Source organism: Ambystoma mexicanum, chromosome 3q, assembly GCF_040938575.1.
Source record: "Ambystoma mexicanum isolate Mex_15411 chromosome 3q, UKY_AmexF1_1, whole genome shotgun sequence".
Taxonomy (NCBI): Eukaryota; Metazoa; Chordata; class Amphibia; order Caudata; family Ambystomatidae; genus Ambystoma; species Ambystoma mexicanum.
Window position 1 is genome coordinate 1,071,328,978 of NC_090926.1, and position 22,403 is coordinate 1,071,351,380.

The window sequence follows — 22,403 nt, forward strand, 5'->3', positions numbered from 1 at the left end:
GGATCGAATGAAGAAAGATTACAAGTAAAAGGTAGTCGAGGAAGAGATCAGGGGGGACAGAGAAGGTAAGAAGTAGATGATCAGAAGCAGAGAAGGGAGAAGAGGAGACGGGGGGATGAAGGGGGTTGGGGGAAATGAAGAGAAAATCTAAGCAAGAACTAGGCTGATGAGAAGGAGGAGAAGAAAGGAAGTGCAAGTGATAAGAGTCAGCGAGTGAGAGCAGCAAAGGGAATGATGAGTTTGTGGCAGTGAAGTCCCCAAGAAAAAAGAAAGGCGGAAGGGGAGAAGAGCAAGATGATCAAGAAAATCAGCAAGTGTCTGGCGTAGTCATGGGCTACAGGAAGGTGTAGGCTGCAACCAAATGGCTGTCTCCCCAGTGTGTGAAGGACATCCAGTAATTTCTGGAGTTTGCTCATTTCTATCGCAGATTTATAAACAATTTTTCGGCCACCATTACACCCATTACCTGACTTTTGAGGAAGGCTACTAAGTTCAACTGGGATCAGGAGGCAGAGGAAGCATTTAAGAGGTTAAAAGTCGCCTTCACTGAGGCCCCGATTTAACGTCATCCCGATCAAGAGAAACTGTTTCAAGTAGAGACGGATGCCTCCAATATGGACATAGGGTCAATTTTGTCACAAGCTGAGGGGAAGGGCATCCTACAGCCTGTGGCTTATTTTCATGCAAACTGACAAAGAGCTCCTAGCCATTAGAGAGGCTTTTCTAGAGTGGCGCACTATTTGATGGGGGCTCGACATCCTGTGGTATTACAGATCACAGGAATTTGCAGTATTTAAGATCAGCAAGAACCTGGAGTTCCCAGCAGCTACGTTGGTCACAATGTTTTCAAGAATTTGACTTTGTGGTCACGTAGCATCCGGTGGGAGTAACGGAAAGGCACTGTCCAGACAGGAGAATATGGAAGGGCAGTGCCAGGAGGAACGATGTATTCTTCCAGTGGAGAAGATTGTGGGTGCAGTGACTCAAGACATGCTCGGGGAGGTACGCAGGGGTTTCCCAAGAAAGGAGTGGAAGGGAAGGGGGGGAGAACAGTGCCAGATTCATTTGGGAAGGATTACCTTATCAGGAGGGGGAAGTGGTTTCTCCCCACTGAGATGTTGAGAAAGACAGCCTTGTGTTGGTGCCACAAGTCCCCAATGGCGGGTCATGCTGGGGTTAGGAAGACTCGGGACATGGTGCAGCAGTATTTCTGGTGGGAGGGCTCGTTTTCCGATGTACAGGAGTATGTGGCGAGCTGTGAAAACTGTTTACGGTCCAAGGTGGACCATTTGTGGAAGGCACTCCTACCTATGTCCGAGGAACCCTGGGCATGTACATCTATGGACTTTGTTACTGAACTGCCCAGGGATGGTGATTTTTATACCATTCTGTTGGTGGTCGATTACTTGACTAAGCAAGCCATTTTGTTCCTTGTAATGGTATTCAGAGTGCAGCGACTTTGGCAGAATTGTTTTTGCAATATGTAGTGAGGTTGCATGGGTTACCGAGAACCATAGTATCCGATCAGGGATCTTAGTTTACATTCCGGTTTTGGCGTGCTTTCTGCAAGTTGCTCTGAATCTCCTGTGCTCTATGCATCAGTTATCATCTGCAGCCAGATAGTCAGACCTAGAGAGTTAATCAAACTATGGAGCAATATTCAAGGTGTTTTCTGGCCAAAGGCAAATCTTCTTGGGTCCGGTCCTTGTGGCTGGCAGAATTTTGTTATAACAATGCCAAACATGATTCACTGGGTATGCCCCTCCTTTCTGCTTGCATGGACAAGATTGTTAAGATGTGGCCAGAGTAAGTTCCCGGGTTTAATAAGAATCCGGCAGTGACGGAACATACTCAGGAGCTTCTTGGTATATGAGAGGGAGCACGCTAAATCTGGACAGAGTCAAGGTGGCTTATAAGAAGCAGGCAGACCAGAAAAGACAAGTCAGTCGCAAGTATGTGTTAGGGGACTTGAGTGCGGTTGTCCACTCAACACATCAAGTTTGGTTTCTGTAAATTTCTGCCTCGCTTCATTGGTCCCTATACGATTGTGAAATGTGTTTCAGGGACTGTGGTGCATTTGCGAGGATCCATCCTGTGTTTCATGTCTCTTTGGTTAAACCCCCAGATCCTGGTGTGGTGACATGGAAGGCTTTGGGCGTGATGCAGGATGGTCAGGAAGAATTGGAGGCTGCAGTGTATTTTGGACTCCAAGTGATGCGGCAAGAAACTGGCATTTCATTTCTTGGATGGGTTGTGGTCCTGAGGATGATTCTTGGGAACCTTCGGAAGCAGTGCATGCAGCCCGTTTGGTAAGACCAGTACATCATGCACATACGGATAAGCCGGATCCTGGGAAGGGCACTAGAGGAGGGGGGGGGGGTCATGTAAGGAAAATGGGCTTGTTGGGAGCGCGGCAGACTGTTTTCGGGCCAAAGGAGCCAGAAATCTACATTTCCCATGAAGGCATGGGGTTGGATTGTGCGTGTGCATGCTGTCGTGTGCTATTTAAACTCCTCCCCGCACGTGCTGCTTGTTGGCGATTGTTGGCGTTGCAGGCACGGCCCGGAGGAGCGCAGGACAAATAACTTGTGGACCCGGGCCCTGGGTAATGAGGAGGTGTGAGGAACATCATGGACAGAGCTCAGAGGAGCTCCTTCCTTATCCCTCACAGAGGCACAAACCACATCCCAGTGACCGTGGCTCGACCGCTCAATGCAGGAGCTGCTTTGCCTGGGGAGGTGCCATCTGGGCCCCCCCAAGGCCTCAGTTAAGTGAACACAGGTTTTCAGAGGTGAAGGGAGAGAACAGGAACGACTGCTGTTTGATGCCACGTACGTTAAGCTATAATGCTACTGCCTCCATGAACTCTAATTAGTGAGAGCTGCGGGAGGCGGAGGCCCTGTTCATGAACGCTTGGGGTGTGATCTCAATTGTCAGGGACGCAATGGGTTGTTCGTTGCCGCTTGCTCTTGTCGATTCTTAAGATGGGCATGTTACAACTCATACCAGTTCATAAGTGCACCTTATGAAAATAATCACTGTCGGACAGCAAGAAAAAGGTCCCAATGGAGAAATGGTTGGGGTGCTGTTAGTTAATGTAATGTATGCCATGTCTCATTTTGTGTGCTACCGCTGGTACAGGAGATTTTCCTGAGAACACCATGTGCTTATGTTAGTCGCTTGATTAGGGAATTAATGGTTTGAGATACAGGTTCTAGGAAACATTATCCTAACTAAGAAGGATTATGTACTCCTAGTAGGAGGTTCAAGAGGTTAATTAACCGACAAATTCAGAAGGTTAGTTACATTACTATGTTTCGGGAAGGGTACCTTTACAATTAAGAATCCTAGCCCTTTTTCTGGTTACCCTAAACACGCCTACCTATCCACAACTTCTCCCTAACCCTCTTCCCCCACCCCCACATTGGCTGTCTCAAGGTTACCTGCTGGTAAAAAAATCAGGAGCCAGTGTCAACCAAGGTGGGAGTGGTCAACTGCATTTGGCTTCCGTGATCAGGAAGGCGTTTAAGAGATACTCCAGGGGTGTGAGAGCTATGTGCATGGTCAGTCTACCAGAGTATCCCCACATGTATGCATTCTTGGCATGTGTGTATTTTTCACTTACAAGTAGCATCAACACCTGTATGTTCCCTCTACATGACTTGACTTTACAAACATATGTTCCTCAAACAGGAGCAGACTCTACATAAATCATATTTCGCACATAGGAGTGCAGACAAGTGCATTTTCTGTACACAGGGGAAGGCTTTACAGGTCCAACGCTTCTGTGCCCCAGATTTTAAAAACTTTAGTTGAGAGGTTGGATGCTTGGGCCATTTCCCATCTCAACACTTCTTGTATTACTGCCAATCATATAGCTACTCCACCTTACACAAGCCTGGAGACTTCCAACAACACTAAAAAAAACAATCCGTTACTGGCAGTGCATCGCTGATGATGCATTGGGCACAGGAGTTATAGTCTTCATCTTACAGCAATTAGAACGGTTTATAAATGCAATGACCAAGTCTTGGTCTTGTTTTGAGCACTTCTAGCAGGCTAAACGTGGCTCAGGGGGCAGGATGCTTACCCAGGCCAGTGGATGTTGGGTCTGAAGCCCTTTTGGAAGGATCCCCTGAATGCACCACTTAGCTCCCTCCAGCATGCAGGGGATTATTACTTGTGTAATACTTATGTGCTCCTGGTTCTTCTCTAAAAAGAACTATGCTAGAAAACCCAATAATCACCCTATCCTGAGGGTTAAGAACCTCAGGCTACAGTACATTCCGGAATACGACAAACACACATACAATGCCCACATTTAAGCCCAGAAAACCTTGTGTAGCAAAACCCAAATAAATAATCCTGGGCCCATAATCAGCCCGGGGGTGGGTGGGTTGGCAGACCAGGAATAAAAAAAATACATTAAAAAAAATAAAATAAAGAGTTGACCAGGTAGGGGCAGTGTGGGCATTTACAGTAGGAGAGGAACACAGTTTGATGCAAGTTTTGATTAGGAGAGTGAGTGAGTGAGGAGGAGGAGGTGATTGGAGAATGAAGTGAAGGAGTGGGGGAGATTAGGAGGGAAGAAGAGAGAACAGGACAGGTTGGAAGGAGAACAGCATGGGTTTTTAATTGTGTTTTATATTGTGCCTACTCGCAAAAACACACCTACTTAGGATCTTTGGACTGAAGACATTGATTGGCAACAAAAGTGAGGTGGATTTTGGCTTCGACAGGGAGTGCTGGTGTGGTAAATTCAACTTTGCAAAGGTTGAAAATCTGTCTCGGGTGAGGCAGAGTTGGTGGATTTGGAATTTAGCGTGGCCCATGTACATATAATCACAATAGTCTAGTGTTGACAGAACTTTCCTCACTTCTTTCCCTTTCACCTCGGCATGCTGAACTGGTTGGCCTCACAGTAACACAACAGTTAAACATCCTCATCTGAATTTGTGCAATTTGATCTCACAATTGTTCACCTTAAGGATTAGACAAACACCTTGAAATAAATATGGTAATATCTCCAGTTCGTCTGAAGGCATATGTTGCATTTGAGTGTGTGAGTATGTTTGGTTATGGGACAGAGGAGGGGGAGCGAGGACAAACCTCCATCTGATTTCTCCCTCCACTAAACAGATGTATGTGTGCCCCCCCTTTGAACCCCTTAAATGAAACTCTCTTGCCATAACCAGGCACTTCAATGAATCTGTATGCCAGCTTTTTGTCTTTCCCGTTACTCATCTTAACGTCATCCCTGTGAAGAACTCCTCCAGGGTTTGAGCCTCATTCCAAACAGCAGGCGACGGGAGCAGGTGCAGGGATGATTTTATCAGAGGCCTGTGGCTGTGCGAGGGGGTTCTGGGGCTTTTTGGAAACAATGAGTGTACTTCAGGAAGAAACAAGGGATTCTGGCCCCTGGCAGATTGCCAAGAAGCCCCAGCAGATACGCTTAGAACAGTGAGATGCGAGGTAGCACTCAGTTGACCAAGCACAAAGGAAGGTGAATTGAGAGCCTGCATCTTCTTATCACATGTAGTCCGTTTCTCTGTATCAAACATGTGGTGGCAGTGACGGCGGCAGCGGTGTGTGTGTGGGCCAGGGAGGGAGAGCAAGAGCCAGCCAGGGAGAGAGAGCAAGAGCCAGCCAGGGAGAGAAAGTGCAAGAGAAAGCGAGAGCAAAAGAAAGCGAGAGCAAGTGAGGGAACTTCACTGCAGGTAGTACCGACGCAACACATCAGGAGTTGACCAAGAAGAACAACGCCTTTTTGTTTTACATTAACAACCCACAAGGGGAATACGATAATACACGGAGATACAGAACCTTCCGTTTCTTTTGTGTTGTGAATGAAGACTGTATATGCTCATTTTGGTATGTGGTTTCTTTGTGGTGCTCATAGGGTCACACAACAGTGCCCTGCACTTAAAAGTAGTAGTATTCCCAAGAACAACATAATATCCAAACATCAGCAGACTGCAGGTCTAGAGTTTGCCCAGAATGAACACATCACCAAATGAAACCTAGTTATTTACTTAAATCACTACTGAAATTCAGACACAGGACTCCTGTCCAACTACACCATGGATAGACATCTCTGCTCAGGTTTCTTCAAAAGTATATCATGTTATTGTTACCTCGAGTTTTGTCATCTTTGAAACTGAGATGTAGCAGCTTGTTGATCAGTTCCTGAATAGGGAAAACACATCAATGTTAAACAATAGTCATAGGAAAAATAAACGTTACGATTTTCAGTGCCAATAATTCTACTCATAACAGACTTGATCAGCAGACACACAAGCTAATACAAGATTCCTAATTACCTTGGAAATGCAAAGACATGTTTCACTATTTGCTACAATCAAATATTGTCATACATGGAGGCTCAATGTGGCATTGAGAACCAAACACACGAAGCAATAATCGCTACGTGCAAGAATTTCGGCGGGTTCCTTTTTTAGTTTGTTAAAAAAACATTTTTATTAGTTTATTCAAACAAACAATACAAACCGAACTTGCAGTGCATACAATAATATTTCAGTTGTACATCGCTTAATTGTGTTCACTGCTTCCCTTATTCCCCCCCCCTCGAGCCTATTACTTCTCACTTTATATTCCTGCATCTTGCGGTAGGGTATCCCCTTCCGTTGGCTCCGTTGGGTCTCGCATTGACCCAAACAACTCTGCTACTAATAATTTCCAGGCCATCAGGGTCTCCGTCTCCTCCTCTCTCCCAGCCCTGCTCGCTTCTTGCCACACCATGGTTTCTGCCTCCGCCCAATTCTGCAAATCCTTCCACCATACCTCTAGTCGTGGTTTGTGACATGTTTTCCACCCCATAGCAATTCTCCTCTTTGCAAGTGCATATGCCAGGTCCGTTAGTTTGCTCACATGCTTGAGTTTCCGTGGTCTAGGGAACCCCCCCACAGCCCCCCAACAAGCAGGCCCACACTGTATCAACCATAATCTTAACCCCTCTTTCTGCTAGTTTGTGTGCCACTTCGCTCCAGAAGCGCTTGATAGCCAGGCATGACCAAAACATACGCACCATACCCTCATTCTCTTCGTCACATTTAAGGCATGCTTGCCATCCTGCATTTTTAAACCTAAATATCCTCTGGGGAGTCATACACGCCCTGTGTAATATAACTGTGTAATATACAGTTGCATCTGCTGTAGTCTTGCATTCCTCGACACCTTCTTATGATACCCTTGGGCTCGTTCCCACATCACATCATCCATCGGGGCTCCCACTTCCACCTCCCAGTCTTGTCTCAATTGTATTACCTCCTTTCCTACTTTAGACATCATCATCTCGTATATTCTAGATATCTCATGTCCCCCTCTGCTATGTCATATTATATCTATAGTAGCATCTGGTTCTTCCTCCAGTACCACTTCAGGCCATGTTCCTTTAATTCTTTGCACCATCCTGTGGTACGTGATATACTGGCCTGTATGCAACCCGGTTTCCTCCCCCAACACCTCAAAATCAATTATAACCCCCTCTTGCCAAATATCACCCATTGTTGCTATCCCAACCGGTTCCCCATGGTTTCTGATTATCATCCTTAGTTGCTTTTCCCCACCCGCCAGTGCAACTAGCGGTATTTGCGGGGAACACGGGGATGGGTTCTCCATCATCTGGCATGCCCTGCGCCACATCTTCCAACCAAGTACCATCATCTTTGGACGTCCGGCCATTTCCGCCTTGGGCAGCCACATAATCTCTCTTAAATAAAATGGGGCACAATCCTGTCCAAACAACCTGGATTCAGAGGTCACCTCCTCTGAGAGACATTTAGCAACATATTGCAGTTGGCTTGCTATATAATAGACTTCATAATTAGGCAGTTTTATACCCCCTTTCTCATAGAAATTCTGTAGCTTCCAGAGGGCCACTCTGTTCCGCGTTGCATGCCACAATAAATCCCTGCACATACTGTCCAATAGGGGTGTCACAGTATTAGTTTTATGACGGTACGATAACCTTCTTGCCAAATGACGGTATATCATGGTTATCGCAGGTGGAGTTAACTAATCTTAACAAATATTTTCTAAAAGGTCATCAATTGTCAAATTTATCAACACAAACAAAATCAGGCACCCAGGGCCAGAATTGGGCTTTTCAACATACTTTCCACTGAAATGCCACCCCTTGCTTCCACCAAACACAAACACACGTGTTGAGAGGAGGAGAGGGGGTGGGGAGCCCTGTTACGACTGGCAAAGTAAACTGAATAGCTTCTCTTAAGTGGTCATTTAGGCTTTTAGCTCCCCCACTGGCTACTGGTGAAAATGAACATGTTGCCATCTTGATAACCTGCATGCCACAGATCAATGGAGGCTGATGGTAGTATACGCTTGTACACACACACACACACACACACACACACACACACACACACACACACACACACACACCCCCCCCCCCGTTACAGCCTTTACGGGCCAAAAGGTGTTCAGTAATCATGGACATGCTACCCTTCGGTATGGCAGCAGGGAATACCCACAGAGATTAGTGAATTTTGCAGTGCGACTTATATGTAAATTCAATGATGGAGCCAGGGAAATCCCCCGTTGTCATACATTTAGCAAACATTATCCATTATAAATATATAAACCCCAAAGCCGCCAAACCAAAATAAACCTTTTTCCTTCTTGGCACTGTATTTATTCTTCCTATTGCTAACATATTGATTTTGTGTCAGGCACGTGGTTTATGGAATGGCATTAAAAACTGCTCCATCTGAAACTACTTTGCAGATGGCACATCCAACAGTGCAAGACCAAGACAGCGCAGCACTTGCTTACTGCAGCCTTTACAAATCAGATTGAAAAGCACACTTAACGGTATAAACAGTATACTGGTATAAACAATGTGAAGGTTATTATTGTTCAATTAAGTGGTTCATGGTATCTTTAACGGTATACCGTTATATCCCTACTGTCCAATCTAGTGAAGAACTTCTTTGGTATCAAGTGCGGTATATTCCCAAAATAGTGCAGGAGCCTAGGCAGGACCACCATCTTCAACATTGCCCCACGTCCCATCATTGCTAAGGGTAGCTTTACCCAGAACCTCATGCAATTTTCGATTTTAATGGCTATCTCTGTGTTGCACTTATGCTCCTCTTCCACCGTGTGGTATATATCTATCCCTAGATAGCGAAACGTGCTAACCTCCCAAGGTACCTGTAACACCGGTAGCTGTTTCAATGGGATCCCTTTATATCCACCCAATGGGAACATGCAAGATTTCTGAGTGTTCACCGCTATACCAGACAGCCCCGCATATCTTTCTATCACTTCCAATAAGTATTGGAGGTTTTCCTCCGGGTGTCGCAAGTACAACAACATGTCATCTGCATATAGGGAGACCAGATGTCGTTCCCCTCCCACAGCAATGCCCATCGTATCATATTGTTGCCTCAAGTATATCGCTAGGGGTTCCAGGGCCACTATATAGAGCATAGGAGACCAAGGACATCCTGCTCTGGTACCCCTACGGAGTTTCCATCTTTCCGATATCACTGCTCCCGTTTTAACTCTGGCCAGCGGTTCACTATATAACATTTTTGCCCACTGTAGATATCCAGGCCCCATCCCATAGCCAGCCAAGGCCGCCAACAGCCATGGCCATTTGATCGAGTCGAAGGCCTTTATTGCGTCCAGTGACAATTTCCAATTCACCTTCGTTCTCGTTTCCATACTCAATCACTCGATGGAGTCGTCTGGGATTGTTGGATATGTTCCTATTCGGGACATAGCCCATCTGGTCAGGATGTATTAGTTTGCCAATAACCCTCCTCAGTCTGTTTACCAAAACAGCCGTCAGTATTTTGCTATCTTGATTTAACATTGACAGGGGTTTATATGAACCGCAGCTATGCCCCGGCTTGTTAGGATTGGGAAGCGGTATTATAATTGCTTCTCTAAGTGACGCTGGCAGTCTGCCCAGCTCATATGCCTCATTCAACATTTCTAACGGGGGGGCGGGAGCACATTCTCCTTTAAATACTTTATAGAATTCACTTGGGAGTCCATCAGCCCCAAGAGTCTTACTGGTGGGCAACTGTCTCACCACCTCTTCTAGCTCTTCTAAAATAATTGGTGCATCCAGCTCCTCTCTTTCTTGAGCACTGATCTGCTGCAATCCTATATCCCCCAGTGTTTCTGCTATCGTCGTACGATTTCTCTCCCCATCATCTCCATATAGTAGCCTGTAATAGTCTGCAAATTCCTGGTTAACTCCTTCTTGGGTATCAACTACACTACCATCTTCCCTTGTTATTGTTCTAATCATGGGTCTGGGGGTTTCACTTTTATATAGCCATGCCAAGATCCTTCCTGGTTTTTCCCCTCCTGCATGTTGTCTCTCTATATACTTTTTGTAATTAAGGTTACACAGTCTTTCCCAGGGCCCAGCACATTTCTGCTGCAGCCTGAGTATCAGTTCAGTGTCTTCCTTAGTATTATTTTCTCCCCTCAGTGCCCTTTCCAATTCTCCCTCTGTTTCCCGTAGGTCAGCCAGGATCCCTCCTTGCAATCCTTTAGATTTTGCTATAGCTACCCCTCTCACCACAACTTTAAAGACTTCCCACAACGTGCCCGCCGAGTCCACATTGCCAGTATTCATCTCAAAGTAGTTACCAAACTCCTCCCTCATATCCTCCCTAAAAAAGGGGTCTCTCAGAGCCTCTGCTCTGGGGCGCCATGTCGGAATCCTCGCTCTTGGGGGTCGGTCTTGCCATCCGAGGATCAAGGGCGAGTGGTCCGAAAGGACCCTCGCTTTATATTCTGTTTGCATGATCTCCGTCAGTACATCTGGTGTGACAAAGACATAGTCCAACCTTGTATGTAACTGCTGCGGGGCGGAATAATGCGAATATTGTCTCTTATGGGGATGTCGTGTCCTCCACACATCCTCGAACCCAAAGTCATTCAGGAGTGTCTGCAACACTTTAGCGGCAGGGGCAGGTCTATCAATTTTCCCATCCGATCTATCAACCTTAGGTCCCTGGATCTCAGGCACCCCCGCACCTAGCCCTTTCTGGCAATAGCCTGTACTCGCGGCTCAGCAGAGTGAAGATGCCCTAGTGGCTACCTTGCTACTACTTCCAGGGGGTAAGGTGCCTTCATTCTGCCGCTCCCGTTTGCTTCAAATTCACCACGCTCCATGCTACCCAGTTTACATGTGTACTTTATGCTCTATAATCCAGTCCAACAAGTTCAACAAGTCCCAGGGTATCACAATACACTACTAGTCTATGCCCTTCCTTTGCTATCTGTACCACAGTCTCCTCCGGGACTCCTCCCCCATTTATCATTTCGTCATACATGAAAATCCCCATCACTTATGCTCCTCACGGTCCTGCTCCTCTTCTCGCTCTGGACAGCCCTGCAAGTCCAACCATGCTGCCGCTTCCTCTGGAGAATCAAAAAAGAATGCTTGACTTTTATGCAGGACTTTGAGCTTTGCAGGATACAATAGCATTTACTTGATTCCAGCCGTGCGCAGCCTCCTCTTGACCGCCACATAGCTGTAACGCTGTCTCTGCACTAGCATAGTGTAATCAGGATACGCTGTGACGGCTGCAGATGCTCTTTCCATCGTTCCTCCTTTGCGAAAATACTCCAGAATTTTCTCTGTCTTTATAGTTCAGGATCTTTGCAATTCTTGCCCGGGGAGGAGCCCCAGGCCGCGGTCTCCTCATCAAGGCCCTGTGCGCTCGCTCGACAGTAAATCCCTGTGAGAGTTTGTCGGCCCCTATCTCTTGCAGGATCATGTTCTCCACATAGTCTGTGGGGTCCTGACCTTCTTCCCCTTCCAGCAGGCCGACCACGCGAATGTTGTTACGTGTCGCCCTTCCTTCTGCTTCTTCCGCTCGGTTCTCAAGGTTAGCTACGTGCTGCATTAATATGTGAACCTCCTTTGTATTGCCTGCGCTGGTTTCTGTGTTGGTTTTCACCGTACTCCAAAGCCACTCGTTCTTTCTGCAAGTGCTCTGACATCTTGTAGCAGGAGGGCAACTTCTATTCCCACTGCATCTATTTTGGTCTCCAATGCAGTTCGTAGGTCCGCCATTGTTGTTCCCCATGAGGACTTCAACTCTGTTATAGCTGCTAGGATCTGGTGGTTTTCTTTTGTCGGGGTGCCTTCCTCAGGCGCAGCTGTTGCGGCTTGTGCTGATGCAATGGGGGTCTGTTGAATCTTGGCAAAGACGTCCATCATGGTTTGTTTAGCCTTGGGCTTAGCCCCTCTCGCCACCATCGTGCCATCTTGCCTGTGCGTCTAGTTCTAGTGCTGTCGTAACGTGACAATTTTATTAGCCGGTTCTGCTGTGAGCCCACAAGGACAGTTGGAGCCTGGCCGCATTATCCTCAGAGAGCTGCAGTGTGTATTACTATGCGTGGAGTTATATTTCAAATGGGTTGCGTCCTCCCACGTTTCTGATATCACCAGTGTTTTAGCTCAACCCTGCTTACAATGTTTCCACCATGGTGGTGATCAATAGCCTGCACATTCGATCTCTAGGGCAATGGATATACCCTCCTCTCCTCCAGCATCACTTCACTGCTCCCCTGAGTCACAGTACCTGGTGCCACAAAAGCCCCTCAGCGAGGGTCTGCCTACAGTGTCAGCAGTCCACTTGTCTAGTACCTTTATTCAGTCCATACAGTCATCCAGCATCTGCTCGGGATGAACTGGGTGTAGTTCTTACTAGATACCGCCGCATCCATATTGCACAGCACAGTATTCTTGCATGACAGGCTTTAGTGCCTGCGCCCCATTTTCTTCAGGTGATGCCCAAGGCTAGCTTAATTGCCCAGGCCTATGTCCCCGAGTAGATCAGGAAGGCGCTCCCTTCCTCCTCGTACGTGAGGCAATGATTCTCCCTTGTATAGTAGCAGGAAAGCGGTGCACGCAGTCTGTTATTGAATTCCGTATTTGAAATGCAGCAGTAATATGTCACGCACCTCGCGGCGGTACTGTCACTGCCCTTTGTTTGTAGAGGCAGCGTTTCCGCTCCACAGGTTCAGTCCCAATGAGATCAATGCAGCGGCAGTAATATGCAATGCGATGCGCGTTGGCCTCCCTTGCACAGCGCAGCTCTCTCACTGCGTTTTCTTGTAGCAACAGTGTTTCTGCTTCGCCGGCTCAGACTCGGGGACTTCGTGTGCAGCAGCAGAAATATATGATATGATCCGTGCTGGCTTCACTCGCACAGCGCGGCTCTTTCACTACCTTTTTTTTATAACAACAATGTTTCTGCTCCGCTGGTTTTGGCCCAGTGACCTCGTATGCATAGCCAGAGATGTATAGTGTGATCCGCGCTGGCTACACGTGTGCAGCACGGTTCTTTGATGCATCAGCTCCGTTGGCACCAGCGCTGATACTAATGTTGCCGCCTGGGACATCCCTCTCACATCAGATGCCCCGCCGCCGCTGCCCCCAGGAGCTCTTGCAATGCAACTGCCGTGCCAACGGCGCAAAGCGCTCTGCCGCTCCAAGTCCTACGATAGGCTCGGTTGAGCTGATATAGATCAAATCAACCCACCAGGCCCTGCACAATCACTGCAGGCCGGTCCTCCTCTCCAGCCTCCGCCATCCGGGTCTGTGCAGTCGCTTCTAGGGTAGCATCCTCTTTTCCTTTGTTGTCCGCCATTTTGTGCTGCAACATTTCGGTGCGGCCGCATCATGAAAAAGCCTCTTTCATGCCCGCTCTGCCATCCGATTCACTTGCAATTTTCCATTAATGCAGGGCACCCGTTCCGACATCCATGCTTCTATTTGTGGGGAACGAGAGTCATTTTTTTGCGTGTTTTATCCGGATCAATTTCGGATATTTAGGAGCAGCTCTTCGAGACACGTCCTACTTCATGGCTAGTTAGCCACGCCCCTAGGTTCCTTTTAGTTGTACTACATTTTTCATTTTCTGAATCCAGCTTGCTGATGGTGTTGCCAAGCTGCGTGACAAACGCATGTCAGGCTTGTGGTTTTCATGTTTAAAACAATTACCCTTGTGGCAGCTGCCAACACATGCGATTGCCTATACAATGCCACAAATCATTTCTTTTACCAGAGTGCGAAGAGCTTATGTTGATCCCAGAACCAAGTAGCAAGTCCAGCTGCAGTCTAACCCCATTTAGCAGGGCAATTCTAGGCCAAAATGCCAGCCCAAAGGTCTTTTACTTTTCTGCATGGTCAAAACATGTGCTCCAGACATGTCACTTGCCCCCAAAGAAGCAGCCCAGGTTGTTTTCTAGAAGACCCACTTAAAGCATCTTAACCAATGTTCAATAGGACCTGAACATTGTTTTCTGCAGCATCAAGCGCATCTTCGAATACCTCGAGCGCAGTTTTGCACAGGACATTTTGCCATTTTGCCTCCATCCTTTCTTTACTTAGTTCTTTCCGAATTTTCTCTTACACTGCTTTTCTTCCTTCCTTGTCACCACTTTCTGTATGAATATATGTATATATACACATATATATCAGTGAAAAAACATTGATAAAAGGGACGTTGAGGCCACGTTGCGCTACTAAAGACCTATCAAAATCAGTGAAAAAAGGCTTTCTTAAAAAGGACATTGCAGTTACTTTGTAGTACTACCAACCTATACATATTATGGTTACACGTAAAACCCTAAAACCCCAGAAATTCGCTAGTTATGGTAAGCTAAGCAACCATAACTCGCGCCACCACTGTGCACTGCTAAGACTAACACCCATGACAAGATGACATCACAAATGTCATTGATGACATCACATGTCTGGCTCCCTCTTTTTCTTCACTGACATATGTAGGCCAGGGGGGTTTCTTCACTGACAGTCAGCAAGTAAACAGTGAAAAGGTACTATATTTGTAGAGCTTACCCTTATCATATGGTCTTACACTAGTTTCTTTACCAGAACGAAACAACCCAACGCGCAACAGCAGACAACCAAACACAACCACGCAGAAGATGAACGGACAACGGTAGAAATAACAAAAACATAATCGACGCAATAACACCTTACATCACCAAAACAAGAGGAACTTCCACTCAACACCCACAACGTTTTGAAGAGGAACCTGATGAAAAAAAAACCCCAAGACTGAACCTAGAAGAACTTTGACGACACAGATCCACCTGTACCAACACCTCAACTAGAGATCGACCTGGAAGGAAACCTTAACACCAATCAGAAGACAACCCCAACAATAAAGCCCAAACCAAACTACACCTTTAAACTCCACTGTAACCTAATAAAACGCAAGATCCATTTAAAAACACTCTGAGATCTTTGACCTTCCCTCTGACAACAGCATTGACATCCTATTGATCACAGAAACATGGCTGAACGACAACTACAAAATCACACTCCAAAGCTGCCTCCCAAACAACTACAAATGCCTGGAAGTAAACAGGAAAAATAAAAAAGGAGTAGGCCTCGCAATAGCATTCAAAGGACACCTGAAAATAAAAACAGACAAACCTCGCAACATCATCAACTGCGAAACCATGGTGATACACTTAGCAGCGAATCCAAAAACCACCCTCACATTCATCCTGGTGTAAAGACCACCGAAATACGATGCAACCTTCGTTGATAACTTCATAGAAGCCATCACCAATATAGCCATCAAGCACGAACATCTAATTATCCTGGGGGACTACAACATCTGGTTTGAAGAAAGACACGCCAACTCCCAAAATTTACTGATTGGACAATTTACAACCATGAAACTACAACAGCTGGTCAAAGGGGCAACACAATCGGCAGGACACACCCTCGACGCAATCTTCGCCAAGGAAAAACTTATCACCACGGCACCAACCATACAGATACTGTGGAGCGACCGTCTCATTCGTGATCAGGCTACCAACTGAAGTCCACATCCAGCCCCCCAAACTCACAACCACCACAAAAAGAAACTGGAAAACCGTCAATGCAAATAACCTATTTGAACAACTGGAGATGACCAAACCCTCGACTACAGAACTAGAGCTGGCTGACGTAGACGGGAAAATGGAGCTACTGCACAAATGGATTGCTGATACAATTGGAAACATCGCCCAAGAAAAACCCTTCACCCCCTCAACAAACAAAAAAAAAGGACAATGGCAAAATGGTTCACCCCACTACTAAGCACCATGAAAAAGGACAACAAGAAGATGGATCTGGAATGGAGGAAAGAATACAACCTAGACAAGAAAATACTGTTCCAGAAACAACACTGTGCATACAAAAAGGACATACAAAAGGCGAAGAGAAGGCATTATGATGACAATCACCAATGCCACCAACACACAAAAGAAATGTTCAACAATATCATTAAAGAAATGAGAAACCCACCCGGCTGCGACAACACTCCAACCCCTCAGAGAAACTTTGCAACGAGCTGGCAGACCACTTCAAGAACAAAATCAACAACATCTGACAAATCATACAAAACAGACCAACCAACCAGAACATTCAACCAACCGGACGTAACATAATCAAAGCACAAATTCCAAAACTTTCCTGAAATATCAGCAAGGCATTCATCTTGCTGGTAAAAGACAGCAAGACAGCAGGCTCATCCATGGATCCCTGCCCCCCCCCCATATCTACAAATCAATCCTTGCACAAGTAACGCCATCAGAATACTACAGAAACCTCCTAAATCTCTCACTAGCAACCGGAACTGTACCAAGAACATTCAAATCAGCATATATCCTTTAAAAAAACAAAACACATGTGGCGACATAGAACACCTCTCCAACTACAGACCGATTTCAAACATTTGCTACACAGCAAATCTCCTTGAAACCTACGTATACAAATTAACCCAAGAACAGGTAGAAAAACACCACCTGCTAGACCAAGCACAAGTCGGTTTCAGACCCGCAAGAGGAACAGAAACAGCACTACTATCCATCTGGGACGACCTAAGAACAAACGCAGACTCCAACACAACCTCAACACTGATTCTTCTCTACCTCTCTGCAGCCTTCGACTCAGTTAGCCATTGTCACACATCGGGGTCTGAATGACCCGCGCGCTTCCTCATCACGCCAGGTGAAACAGACCACTCTCAAGGTACCTACCAAAGTCGTGACGCTTCGCGACGGTATCCGACATTTCTCAGCCCCTTACTTCTCTCGATGGCGGTTACCCTGGAGATTGGGCTCAACAACATCAAAGGTATCGACAACCCAGCCTTTGCCTACAACTCCCAGGAAAGCTACCTTTTGCGTGTAGTTCCGACTTTTCGGAACGTGAGCTCCGACAGGCTTACGGCGCTCCACCTTCTGGATATATTAGGCACTGCAGCGGGAAGGACGCTGCTTCTGATTAACGTTGCAACCGGCATCCGAAGTTTGGTCTTCTGTGCCTTCCCAATCATTGCCTTCCCGTGTACCAATTCCTGTTTTTCCAATTACGGACTGCCTTGAGACTTCTCAATTCTTCTGCCTACCTGTGTACCGGACCTTTGCCTGCTCTACGGTTTGCTTGCTTCCTGATTTTGTACTGTCTTCTGACTACCTGTGTACTGGACCTTTGCCTGTCCTACGGATTGCTTGTTTCCTGATTCTGTACTGTCCTTAGCCCGCCTGTGTATCAGATCTCGCTGCCTGTTCTATGGATTGCCTTCCGCTAATTCTTACCATACAGAAACGTCTGTCCTGATTTACCTACCACCGCCGTCACCTGGTTTTCCTCACCTTCCCAGCTGACTCCAAGTACTGGTACGGTTTCCTTCTTCAATTCCAGTGTCCTTTTGTGGATTCCGACTCCATCCCGTTGTTTTGGATTTATTCCCTCAAGTGTACGCAAGGACGCTTTGCTGATTGTACTCAAAAGACTCATTTCTGAAAGTGCACACAGGGACGCCTTGCTGAGAAGTGCACCTACCCGTATCTAGTGCGCTCCTCGTGCCGCCCGGGTATAGCATCCCTACTAACCTTCCCGTTTATTGTTTTGTACCTCTGTTGTTTCTAACCTGTATTGATAGGCTATTTCATTTCCTGTTCTGGTAAGACTTCCCTAACTTTTCTTTATTAATTCCTATCTGAACCATCAAAATAGAAGCTAATATCATTTCTATACTTACAGGGGAAATTCCATTTCTGTTCCTTTTCAATTACAAGGGGAGTGGGTGACCCAGGTACTTTCTGCTTTTGTGAAGCTTTTCTTGTGATGATCTTTGCTCTCCCCAATTACTTACCAATTGTCTTTTCTTTTTAGCTGGGTCCGTGGCGGTGTGGTCTCCCCGCTCTTTTGGGTGATCCGTCTCTCAGTCTGTAATTTAGTGCAGCTGAGAGTCATATCATCAAAAAGAGCTCATTTCCCTCAACAGAGAGGAGGCTCAGGTGGAGGCTCCATCTCGAGCTTTTCAAGCAACATCCAGTACAACCTTCCTGAACGCTTGCCGGGATCACTCGCCGGCCGGTGAGTAACAGCCATGACACCCTAACCAAAAGTCTAGAAGACATAGGCATAACGGACATAGCACTACTCTGGATTAAATCATTCCTAGCAGACAGAACAAACTGTATGGATAAAACCCTTCAAATCCAACCGAGTTGACTGTGGAGTACCCCAAGGGTCCTCACTATCACCATTGTACTTCAACATCTACCAGACTCGAGTAATCAGAATCTTGAAAAAATACAAAAGTTACATGCTACAACTACGCAGATGACACTCAAAGCATCTACAAAATCAAAGAAACTCAAGCCGATCACTCAACCCTAATCGAGTGTCTAAAAGAAGTCTTTAACTGGATGAATGCCAACAACTTGAGAATAACCCAGGAAAGACAGAAATCATGATTATATCCAAAAACCAAGAGAACACCACCTACATTTCATGGTCAACGGAAATGGGAACCGCACCAACACTATCTAAGGTAGTAAATAATCTGGGAGTCCTGATGGACAACACCCTAACCTTAGAACAACAAATAAATTCAACAATCAAGAAATTCTTCCTCCTTCACATGACAAGAAGAATCTTAACTTTCCTCTCCTTCAGCCACAAAACGCTCACAATGATCGCCCTCATGTCAAGAATCGACTATGCAAACAGCCTCTATCTCAGGATGCCAGAATACCTCCTGAAGAAAGTACAACGTATCCAAATTACAGCAGCCAGACTCCTCCTCAAACTATCCAGAAGAGACCACATCACTCCAGCACTAACAACACTGCATTGGCTCCCAGTCAAACATTGCATCGCCTTCAAAACAATGTGCATAACACACATGGCAATCAGCGGACAGGGAGCTGAATTCCTACAAAAGAAAATCTACAAGCCAACGAGACTCCTCAGATCAAGCAATGAAATGCACCTGGAACAAAATCCATAGGGGCTCCTCCTCCCGTAAGCATAAAAGTGATGGGTGGAAGGTTCTAAATGAATCTGAACCACTGGCATTGCTCTGGGCAACCTTCGACACCACCGTTATTTAGCCCGTCTCCGCCATTGCCCACCTAGCCGCAAAAACCTGGAACAACATCCTGAAAGAAATAAAACACCAAACACCACCTACAATTCAGAAAACTACTAAAAACCTGCCTCCTCAACATCACATTCAAATTGAAAAAGCTAAACAATCAAACGGGAAACACAAAGAACAGGACGACATAATTTAGGAGGACACTGACATCTAGAACCGACTTAAGGAAACTCTTACTACAACAAGAAAGACTATGCTAGGTCGAATAGGACACATGCAACACCCATGAGGATATAATCAGCATCCCTAGCCAACTCTAGCCAACAACCCGACCTGCTCCATAATTGCCAGCAGGTATCATACTTGAATAGAGTTGTTAGAATGTTAGCACTTGCCACACTTGAACTAAGTTGTGGACATTGGCATGGGCCTAGACCGGATGGAGTTGTGAATGATGGCAGGTGCCACCCCTGGGCGTAATTGCAAGATTTGGCATGTACCACACTGCGAAGGGGCTGGGAGGGGTAGCCTGCATGAGCAACTGAATAAGATGATGAATGCCGTCCTCTTCCACATATGGATGGAGTGGTCTTGGCTGACCAATGCCACGCCCCGACCCGATTGGGAATGCTCTCTGGGCCAGTCTTGAAGGGACGCACAAACACTTGCCTGCTCTGCATACAGACAGGTTTGGCGTAGGTGTCCGCGGCCGAACTTGGGCAAGATTATGAATGTGGTTGGACGCCATGTGTGAAAGGGTTATGCGAGTGTCGAACGGTCCCAGATCAGGACAGAGACGCAGAGATGCTTGCGCACCCCACCTGGAGAGAATACGGACGTTTAGCGCCTCGCTTCCAGACAGCAATGCCAATTAACCAATATACTAACAATTTCATCCCTCTGCATACACCTCTCAAACTCTAACCAAACACAATCACAAGCCTACAACACAACAATCCGCCTACACTTCACTGCAACAACACAACACACCACACAGACTCGCACAACAGCACACAGCGACTAATGACCGGAAAACACCACAAGCCCAGCCAACGGAGTTACCGGGCTGAGGCCGCCAACAGCACATCACTGCTCTCTTGCACTTTTCCAGTTTATTCCCACTAACCCGCCCCCTCCCCTTTTTTCAGAGCCGCCAGAGCACCAGGGGACCACTCCAGTGGTGATAATGTTAAAGGATATTTGTACCGCCCACTAACATTAACATTTACGGTTTAGTTACATGATTTGATACATATACATAGGGGAAGAAGCAAGCCCGAAACATAGCAATTATTTCTGTGCATGAAGATAATCAGGTAGGTTATGAGCACTTTCTGGTAATAGTGCTGCTTTTTTGGCTTACTTTACTTTCCCTATGTATGCTCATATTTGTATGCGTTGTGGTGCCTTTATGGTTTGTGTGTAGTGGTACAATTATGTAGTAAGTGAGACATTGTTAGCTACTTATGACATGTTTACAGTACGCAAAACTCAGAAACAAAAGCATTCACCATTTTACTATCCAACATGGCAAAATGTTGAATATTGTACCTCTATGGTGCATGCTGCAGACAATGCCTACGTTACTACATGAGTAGGTTTATGTAATAGAAATAACGTAATGTAATACAATGGTCTTTTATAGCAATGCATTGCTTAATGAACTATGTATGTCATGATAGTTCTCCCAATGATAGTTTTCTGCCAACGTTATAATGACAATCCCTTGTGGAGGCTTTTCATGACAACTAACTGCACATGTGATGTCATCAGTGACATCATCAATGACATTTGTGAGGTCATCTTTCATGTCATGGGTGTTATTCTTAGCAGTGCACAGTGGTGGCGAGAGTTATGGTTGCTTAGCTTACCATAACTAGCAAATTTCTCAGGTTTTACATGTAACCATCATATGGATAGGTTGGTAGTACTACAGAGTAACTGCAATGTCCCTTTAAAAAACGTTTTGCACTGAATTCTTTTCTTGGGGAAACTGAACCATAACGTCCCTTTAACAACGTTTTTTCACTGAATTTCATAGTTTTTTACTAGGATACCCTTAGTTTATAAAGATGTACCGTACAACATACTTAACCCGCCAACCTGCTTACAAAGGCACAGGTTCTCGTAGATAGTGGTACCTTTCAGCAAACACAAGGAACATATAGAAACAGCAACATGTACGTGAATTGCAAGGGAAAATTGAGTAGGTCTGGAAACTGTGTACTTATGAAAGAAACAGAACAAAGGCATTGGGAGTGCACCATAACGGAATGCACCAATAGGAGAAGTGACGTCTGCCTTCAACAATCTTACCGCGCTGTTGCTTTACATAGGAATAAAGTTCGAATGGCCACAGTAAGGACTGGAAAGTACAAAGACCAGAACGTCACTGCAACGTAGTAAGTACACTAAAGTTTGTCTGATAATTGCACAAGTGGTGCAGTATACAATGGTAGACAAGCATAACTTTTATTTTTCTACACAGCAATGGCAAGCACCTTAGAGTGGCTGGAAGAGAATTTCCCTCATGACGAAATCACTTACGATAGTAACCTTATTGGTACGCAATGCAGTCTGAAATTATCTATTGCTTCATGTACACCAAACTGATTTTTTTTTCTGTAAGAGAACATATTGGAAAGATAAGCAATGCAGCACAAGCGGCACCCCTTCCACAACAGCATACGGAGGCAAGAAAGGAAAGAAACTCTGTAAATAGCAACCTTGACAGCCTGGAAGCCAAAATGGAAGAATAGGGGAACAGTTTTGCCACCTTAAAAGATTACGTACAAGGACATATTATGGACAAAATAAAATACCACTGCCCGACCTTCACGTGTACCCCTTCCCCATTTTATAGCCTGCCATCCCATCAAAATCCGTGGGATCAGAGACGTTCCGATGATACCTCAATCCCTTCCTCCCCTCACGACCAACTTGTACAAATCCCCAATTCCCCACAATATTGAT

The 22,403-nt window shown here is 45.9% G+C and overlaps 1 protein-coding gene across 2 annotated transcripts in view; it reads right to left on the bottom strand.

The window, feature by feature from the left end:
• Positions 1-22,403, bottom strand: part of CENPX (centromere protein X) — a 187,671-nt gene that overhangs the window by 142,201 nt on the left and 23,067 nt on the right. For both annotated transcript variants that reach the window (XM_069655315.1, XM_069655314.1), the window contains exon 2: positions 6,135-6,186. In XM_069655315.1, coding sequence (XP_069511416.1) covers positions 6,135-6,186 — 52 coding nt within the window. The remainder of the gene's footprint in view (positions 1-6,134; positions 6,187-22,403) is intronic.